Source organism: Heteronotia binoei, chromosome 5 (assembly GCF_032191835.1).
Source record: "Heteronotia binoei isolate CCM8104 ecotype False Entrance Well chromosome 5, APGP_CSIRO_Hbin_v1, whole genome shotgun sequence".
Lineage (NCBI taxonomy): Eukaryota > Metazoa > Chordata > Lepidosauria > Squamata > Gekkonidae > Heteronotia > Heteronotia binoei.
Window position 1 is genome coordinate 22,876,725 of NC_083227.1, and position 9,275 is coordinate 22,885,999.

Below are 9,275 nucleotides of genomic sequence, written 5' to 3' on the forward strand. Positions count from 1 at the left end.
GGAGCTCATCCAGGGATTGTTATGCAGCTGCACCTACTATTCAGTAGACTAGGTAGGTAGGTGGGGACTCGGGAGGAGGAAGGGGAACCCTCAGAAAAGTTCAGGAAATGTGCTCCTGTGAGCTCCTGCTGAATTTAAGGCCTAGACGATAGTGAACTTGGGAGGATCATAGATAAAGAAGCTGATCAGGACTTTTTTTTTGTAGCAGGAACTCCTTTGCCTATTAGGCCACACACCACTGAGGTAGCCAGTCCTTCTGGAGCTTACAGGAGGCCCTGTACGAAGAGCCCTGCACGCTCTTGGAGGATTGGCTACCTCAGGGGTGTGTGGCCTAATAGGCAAAGGAGTTCCTGCTACCAAAAAAGGCTTATAAGTACATGAATGAACAGAAGAGTCAGCTGTGTTGTAGTGGTTAAGAGCGGGGCTTGATTCCCCACCCCTCCACATGCAGCTGTTGGTGTGACTTTGGGTCAGTCACAGCTCTCTCCGAGCTGTTTTCAGTCCCAGTTCTCTCAGAGCTCTCTCAGCCCCGCCTACCTCACAGGGTGTCTGCGGCGGGGAGAGGAAGAGAAAGGAGATTGTAAGCCGCTCTGAGACTTCAAGTGAAGGGTGGGGCATAAATCCAATCTCCTCTTCTTCTTATAAACAAACAAACTCCCTGAAGGGAAGCCTCAGTGGTCTACAGAAGCCTCATTGGTCTAAAGCAGCACTTACCCATCGAGTGGCTATCTCCTCCACCCTCTTGCTTGATTTGCCTGCCGAGCTGCCTCTGTGCATTTTCCAGTGATGCCTGGTCAGTGTCGGGGAAATTCACGGTCACTACATGGAACATCCCTGGCCCCTGAAAAAACCAGCAGGGACTCATTTAGCTAAGATCAGGTGCGAGGGAAGGGAGGGAAGGGAGGGAGGGAGGGAAGGGAGGAAGGGAGGGAGGGAGGGGAGGAAGGAAGGAAGGAAGGAAGGGAGGGAGGGAGGGAGGGAGGGAGGGAGGGAGGGAGGGAGGAAGGAAGGAAGGAAGGAAGGAAGGAAGGAAGGAAGGAAGGAAGGAAGGAAGGAAGGAAGGAAGGAAGGAAGGAAGGAAGGAAGGAAGGAAGGAAGGAAGGAAGGAAGGAAGGAAGGAAGCCGTTGAAATCCATAAACATAAACACAATTTCAACAGGAGGGAAGAGAGTTTAAAAATGAATGGGGCATAGCTTCTAGTCCTGAAAAACACAAAATGCTCTACATCTTACAACAGCACTACAGATAGGATCAGAATTTCAATAGCCAATCCGTATACAAAAGAACCCTCTCAGGAAAGCGGCTCCACTAACATATCCCACAAGATAATGACTCAGCCCTACTCCACTTTCCTGAGTAGATATAAATTAGCTGCTTAACATCCTCTTCTCACTTTGACCCAGAGAGAAATCGAGTTTTCTGGGTTATACCTCTGAGGATGCCAGTCACAGTTGCTGGCGAAACGTCAGGTCTCACAATGCCAAGACCTGGAAATGCCACACAGCCCGGAAAATCTACAACAACTAGTTTCCAATTTCCCTTTTAAAATAAAAAGCAGTGGTGGAGTGTGCCATCAAATCACAGGTGAACCCATAGGGTTCTCAAGGCAAGAGATATTCAGAGGTGGTCTACTACTGCCTGTCTCTGCATCCTGGCCCTGGTATTCCTTGGAGGTCTCCCATCCAAAAGCTAGCCAGGGCTGATCCTGCTTAGCTTCCGAGAACTGACAAGATCAGGCTAACCTGGGTTATCCAGGTCGGGGCAAAATAGTAAGTATTTACTCAAAATAAAGATAACTTGAACACAAAATATGAAGTACCTCAAAGCACGCGATGTAGTAAAATCTAATCCTTCTGCAAGCATGCAAGATGTCCATCACAGGCACCACTCTTCCACTCCAGCAATGAAAACATGACTCACAGATAATTGCAGGTTTGGTCTGCTTTCTTTTATTGTCTGGCTAAAAGTGTTGGGATTTTCCACCCCCCTTCTGTCTGAGAACGTGGAGGAGAGCCAAGGATAGTCAGAAACAAAGGGGCCAACGACCTGATCTTATAACATTTTTATTTGAAAACAACAATGGGAAGGTGAGGAAGAATTAACTGGGTCGGACTTTTGTTGTCCATCTCCTGGCTGACCAACAAATGAACATACAAAGCTACCTTATCAGACCATCAAAATTATCTCCTCACACTGGCACTCAAATGTCCAGGGTTTCACATCACCTCCTGCCTGATTCTTTTAACTGGAGATGCCAGGGATTCAACCTGGGACCTTCTGCATGCCAAGCAGATGCTCTATCACTGAGCTGCAGTCCCTCCCAAGCTAGGTGGGCTACCAGTCTAACTTGGAATGAGGCAGCTTTACTAAAGGATGTGAAGTGTCATCCATTCTGGATGGGGTTGCACTCCCCTTGAATTAACAGGACTGTAGGCTAGGTAAGGGGGTGCTCTTGGGCCATGGCTCAGTGGTAGAGCATCTGCTTGGCATGCAGAAGGTCCCAGGTTCAATCTCTGGCATCTCCAGTTAAAAGGACCAGGCAGTAGGTGAGGTGAAAGACCTCAGCCTGAGATCCTGGAGAGCTGCTGCCAGTCTGAGTAGACAATACTGACCTTGGTGGACCAGTAGTCTGATTCAGTATAAGGCAGCTTCATGTGTGTTCATATGAAACATGGGTCTGCTGCTAAGCAGGTGGCAGCTGTGGCCAGGAGTGCTTTTTACCAGCATTGACTGGTTAGCCAGCTGTGGCCTTCCCTGGGCAGAAAAGATCTGGCCACCGTGGTGTATACCCTGGTTACACCTGTATTAGATTACTTCAGGGCTTTTTTGGTAGCAGGAACTCCTTTGCATATTAGGCCACACCTCCCTGATGTAGCCAATCCTCCTGGAGCTTACAATAGGCCCTGGAATAAGAGCCCTGTAAACTCTTGGAGGATTGACTGCATCAGGAGTGTATGGCCTAATATGCAAAGGAGTTCCTGTTACAAAAAAGTCCTGGATGACTCAGATGCAGTCTGCATGGGGCTGTCCCTGAAAAGCATTTGGAAACTTCAGAAGGCTGCAGCCAGAATGCTGACTGGAGTGTGATGGGGCAGGGGGCATATCACTCCACTCTTGGTCAGTCTACAGTGGCTCCCAGTTTGTTTCCAGGATCCATTTAAGGCCCTGGTCTTGACTGTCAAAACTCTTACGGTTTGGGACCAACCAGAGTAGACTTCTAGCAGGAGCTCCTTTGCATATTAGGCCACACCCTCCCAATGTAGCCAATTCTCCAAGAGCTTACAAGATTGGCTGCATCAGGAGTTTGTGGCCTAATATGCCGGTTTGAAGAAGGCATTTGTCTCTTCAAATTGCTTCTCCAAGCCAAGCCAGCATTTGAAGTTAAAACTGCTTTCTTTCTGCCTCTCCCTCCCCCCATCTATTTTCCTTCCTTCCTTCCTTCCTTCCTTCCTTCCTTCCTTCCTTCCTTCCTTCCTTCCTTCCTTCCTTCCTTCCTTCCTTCCTTCCTTCCTTCCTTCCTCCCTCCCTCCCTCCCTCCCACATCTGATGCTTATTCTATGTAACTCTTATGTTAAGCAAGTTTGGCCATCCCTGGCCCATAATAAAACACCCTCACCTTCTGTTCCTGCCTGCCGTCCTCTCGTTGCCTCAGAAGATAGTCTTCCGCCAGGGCTACCGCTTGACTGCAGGTCTCCGGGCTACCTTCCCTGACCCAGTTCTCCATTTCTGGAGGCAGGATGGTCAAGAACTGCTCCAGGATCAGCAGCTCCAAGATCCGTTCCTTGCTGTGCCTCTCTGGCTTCAGCCACTGGTGGCACAGCTCCCACAGACGGCTGCAAACTTCTCGGGGCCCCTCGACCTCCTGGTAGACAAACTGCCTGAAGTGTCGGCGCTGCACCTCTGCACTGATAGCGTCCTCGCACCCCACCTCCTCCTTCACTTTCCTCAACTCTCTGCCACTTCTAGAATCTGGCCTGCTGTTGGTTTGCTGGGTGGTTCCGTCAAAAGCCGGCAGTGAGTGGATAAATGGTCCTTCCGCGGGATGCTGGGCAGCGGACGTGGACCCCTCAAAATGAACCATGGGGGCTTTCATGTCCCCCCATGGTGTGCCCCCTGGGAGTTCCCTGGTTCCCCATCCTACCTGAGGTGGCTGTACCCCCCCAAGGAAATCATGCCACTGAGCCTCCCACTGCTGAGTCGAAAGCCCGTCCTCCGGTTCCTGTTTAATATGCAGCGGTGTTCTCCATCGTGGGCACTGCCCGGCTGTCCCCGAGTGGGCGGCGTGAGGGTCTTCTCTCCTCTCCTCCAATCTCAGCTCTGGCTTCAGATCTTCTGGGTCCTCGTCCTCCATTTTCATGGTGGTGTTCACCCCTTGGTCTACCACGGTCGGGAACTGGAGGCCCAGGGCTGATGAATCCCCCCGCTTGGCGGCCATTTTCTTTCCGTAACAGATGGTCTCAGCTGGTCGTGATGTTGGCTCTCACTGAAGAAGGAACGGGCAGGCCACCAGCTGTTGATTTTTTAAATTGTAAATTGTGGTTACATCACTGTGTGATTTTTTAAGTGTAAATTGTAGTCACATCACAATGGAACAGGGTGTTCAAGGGAGTTCCCTCAGTGAATGTTTTTCTCCCTCACGGGGGCTCTGGAGGAACTTGTGTCACACAGATATGGATGATCTATTCAGTCAGTAAAGGCATTTTTTTCCCTGGGAAGAAGAAGAAATTGAAAAGACATCTGAGAAAACGTATAGAACTAAATCATGGGTTTCTGCAGTCATCTTTTGGGCTGGCCTCTTCGTTATATTTCTCCAGCTCTGCCATGTCTAGGGTTGCCAATCCCCAAGTGCGTCAAACACAATAAGAAACCACAATGTACAGATGATTAGAAACTAGCAAAACGCTGTGTGAAATGCATTTCAAGTAATCATGCTATAGCCGTTCAAACTGTTCTTCATTTGCTTACTATGAGTGTAATTCATAAATTCATAACTCGTAACATTTCAGTCAAAATCATAGTCCAAAGTTCATAAATCCACCTAAAGTGAAATCCAATCCTGGATGCTTGAAATCAAAAAAGGTACCAGCTCCTGCTGTATTCACAATATCCAGATGCAGGTATTCATAGGAGCGCTTCCTGTTTTCTGTTAGGCAGCAGTCCTTTATCCAACCGGTGCGGCGACACCAGAATCGTATCGCCGCACCGGCTGGATAAAGGATAAGGGCTTGGGGGGGGGGCACACTGTTTTTTGAGGCAGGGCACCAAATTTGCAGCATAGCATCTGGCGCCTCTCCTCAAAACACCCTCCAGGTTTCAAAAAGATTGGACCAGGGGGGTCCAATTCTGTGAGTCCCAGAAGTAGATGCCCCTATCCTTCACTATTCCCAAGGGAGGGAAGGCATTTCAGTGCAGTCCCTCTAAATGTGATGGCCAGAACTCCCTTCGGAGTTCAATTATGCTCAACACAACCTTGCTCCTGGCTCCACCCCCAATGTCCCCAGATATTTCTTGAACTGAACCTGGCAACTCTAGCCATGACCATTCTGAGGTAAGACAACCAGAGCTGTGCCTAGTACAACTGCAGCAGGAAGTAGGCCATTATAATCAGACAAGAACCACCACAGGAATCTAGAAATCCCGAATTAGGGGAACCAGGAGCCGGAGTCACAGAATATTGGAAGATTTCTCCACGTAGAACAGGGCTGTTATTAAACATTTTACGATCACAGTTGTCGGCAACTAGTTTATGGTCTTTGGATCAAAAGTCTGTTGCTACACGTTTTACGACCTAAAGCTGTGTGACTTGAAAAACATGACCTTAACCAGTCTCACATGTAGGTCTGTAAATTAAACAAAAAAATGGCCGATGTTTGCTTTGTTTCCTGGTCTCTGAATCAAAGGGAGAATTTAGAGTCCCCGGCTCCATGTCTACCTGGGCATTTGCTCTTCCGTGACAAAGGAATCGCAGGCTCATGTCGGACAGCTTTATGCTCTAAGTGGATAATCCCCTCCCCAGACATTTTAGGACCTTGTCCTTCTGTTCAGGAGTGAAGACGAGGGACAGGCCAAGCTCACCCAATCAGCTTAACGATTTTGTTTTAAACTGGGTTGGGCTTTGACAACAATTTTTATTCAGTTGCGAGCCAGCTTTCTGCATTCAGAGAAACAGATCTAGAGTTAAGAGCATTGGAGGATCAAGTTTTAGAACTACTATTTTGTTAGCTGGAATTCTGACCCAGTTTGGTGGGCACAGCCACAAAATGGCTGAAGAAGTGAGCAGTGGCCCGTGAAAGCTTTTGAGAAGGTTCCATATACTATCCTTGTTGACAAGTTGGTAAAATACGATTTGGATCCTGTTACTGGTGGATCTGTAACTGGCTGACAGATTGCACCCAAAGAGTGCTTGTGAATGGTTTCTCATGTGTGCGGACTCTTATCTGGGAGAACTGGGTTTGATTCCCTACTCCTCCACTTGCAGCTGCTGGAATGGTCTTGAGTCAGCCATAGCTCTCGTAGGAGTTGCCCTTAAAAGGGCAGCTGATGTAAGAACTCTCTCAGCCCCACGCACCTCACAGGGTGTCTGTGGGGGGGGGGGAGGAAATAAAGGAGGTTGTGAGCCAATGTGAGACTCTGAGATTCAGAGTATAGGGCGGGATATAAATCCAATATCATCATCATCATCTTCTTCTTCTCCTCATCCTCTTGGAGAGGAGTGACAAGTGGAGCGCCTCAAGGATCTGCCCTGGGACATGTTTTGTTTAATATCTTTATAAATGATTTGGATGAAGGAATAGAGGGAATGCTTATTAAATTGGCAGATGATATTAAATTGGGAGGGGCAGCAAATACAGTAGAAGACAGAGACAGGCTGGAAAACTGGGCTGAAACCAATAAAATGAATTTAACAGGGATAAATGTAAAGTTCTGACTTTAAGTAGGAAAAACCAAATGCATAATTATAGGATGGGGGAGACTTGTCTTGGCAGTAGTATGTGCAAATAGGATCTAGGGGTCTTAGTGCAGCATACATTGAACGTAAGTCAGCAGTGGGATGCAGTAGCTAAAAGGGCAAATGTGATTTTGAGCTGTATCAACAGAAGTATATTGTTCAGATCATGCAAAGTGATGGTATCATTTTACTCTGTTCTGGTTAGACCTCACCTGGTATTCAGTTGTGGCCACCTCAACTTAAGAAGGATATTGACAAACTGGAAACATGTCCAGAGGAGGACAGCAAAGACGGTGAGAGGTCTGGAGACCAAGTCCTATGAGGAAAGCCTGAAGGAGCCTGGAGAGGAGACGACTAAGAGGTGATATGATCACCATCTGCAAGTACTTGAAGGGCTGTCATAGAGAAGATGGTGCAGAGTTGTTTGCTATGGTCCCAGAAGGTCAGACAAGACCCCATGGGTTGAAATTAAACCAAAAGAGATTTAACTAAACATTTGGAAGAACGCCCTGATAGAATGGTTCCTCAGTGGAACAGGCTTCCTTGGGAGATGGTGGGCTCTCCTTCTTTGGAGTTTTTTTTTAGCAGAGGCTAGATGGCCTGATGTAACAAACACTAAATTGAGCAGACTTCGGAGGATGGTGGAACACAGGAGGGCCTGGGGTGACTTTGTCCATGGGGTCTCAAAGAGTCGGACTCGACTGTGCAACTGAACAACAGATGGCCACCTGACAGCAATGCTGATTCTGTGAACTTAGGTAGATCATGAGAAGGAGGGCAGGAAGGCTTATATCAGTGCTTAGATCTTGTGGCCCTTTCTTTCATGTTCAGGGAACGCTGTTCACCACTATGGAGTCAGGCAGCAGTTTTTCTCCAGATCAGTTTGGCCAGGGATCCTAGAGGGTTTTTTTTTGGGGGGGGGGCATCTTCTGGACATGGAGCGGGTGTCGCTGGGGTTGTGGGCAGAGATATTTATGAGTTTCCTGCATTGTCCAAGGGGTTGGACTAGATGACCCTGGAGGTCCCTTCCAACTCTATGATCCTATGATTCACTCCACCCAGGGGGGAAACGGTCCTTCAGTAATACAGCTCCCCTTAATTCATTTCAATCACTTCTGTTTCTGTCAAATAAACATCCATGGCGGTTTACAAAATTAATTGCATGGTTCTCCTTGTTCCATCCTTCCGAGGTCGGTAAAATGAGTCCCCAGCTTGCTGGGGGGAAAGTGTAGATGATTGGGGAAGACAACGGCAAACCACCCCGCAAAAAGTCTGCCGTGAAAACGTTGTGAAAGCAACATTACCCCAGAGTCGAAAACGACTGGTGTTTGCACAGGGGACCTTTCCTTTACCGTTTTTCCCCTTGTTAGGCCATTAAGGATTACTGGAACGGGTTTACAAAATCAGAAGTGACCAAATAGTAAAACCTCCACCGAAGTGGTGAAACTGATTTTGGGATCTGCTCAGTTCAGAATGCAAATGATGGCTTACTGAATTCAATGCACCACAGTAAAATAATAATAATAATAATTCCCCTGCATGCAGAAAACTAGTGCTTCAGGGAGAACCATCTAGAGATCTCTTGCTATTTACAATTGCTCTCCAGATGATCAAGATCAGGTTCCCTAAAGAAAACTGCTGCTTTGGAGGGTAGACTCTATGGCATTCTACCCCTCCTTTCCCCAAACTCACCCTCTCCAAGCTCCACCCCCAAAATCTCCAGGTATTTCCCAACCCAGAGTTGGCAACCCTAGCATATGAACATAGGAAGTTGTCTTATACCAAATCAGGCCATTGGTCCATCAAGGCCAGTACTGTTTACTCTGATTGGCAGTGGCTCTCCAGGGTCTCAGGGTAGAGGGCTTTCATATCACCAATTGCCTGATCCCTTTTAGATGTTGGGGATTTAACCTGGAACCATCTGCAGTTGACAGATGCTCTACCGCTTAGCCACGGTCCCCTGATGAACCTGCCTTTTACTGAGGTAGGCCCTTGGCTCTGCTTCATCCTTTCAACTGGAGATGCTGGGAACTGTTCATTCAGGGGTGTCAAACATGTGGCCCGGGGGCCAAAAGAGGCCCCTGGAGGGCTCCTATCAGGCCCCCGAGCAACTGGCTGTCATCTGTTTCCTTCTCCCTCTCTCTTGCTTCCTTCTGCATCACAGCTTGCTCTGCAAGAATTGCTCAATGACACAGGAGCTACAGAGCAAAGCCTCTGTTTTCTCCATTGGCTGAGGCTCCTCCCTTGGAGAGGAATAGCTTGCTTTGCCAGGCTCTCTCAATCGCACAGCAGAACTACTGAGCCAAGCCTCTCTTCCATTTATTGG

The 9,275-nt window shown here is 48.1% G+C and overlaps 1 protein-coding gene across 1 annotated transcript in view; it reads right to left on the bottom strand.

The window, feature by feature from the left end:
• LOC132571841 (zinc finger protein 316-like) overlaps positions 1-4,435 on the bottom strand; it is a 30,395-nt gene extending 25,960 nt beyond the window's left edge. The window contains exons 1-2 of the mRNA XM_060238634.1: positions 3,617-4,435; positions 715-841 (exon numbers count right to left, since the gene is read on the bottom strand). Coding sequence (XP_060094617.1) covers positions 715-841; positions 3,617-4,435 — 946 coding nt within the window. The remainder of the gene's footprint in view (positions 1-714; positions 842-3,616) is intronic.
• Positions 4,436-9,275: the final 4,840 nt, after the last annotated feature.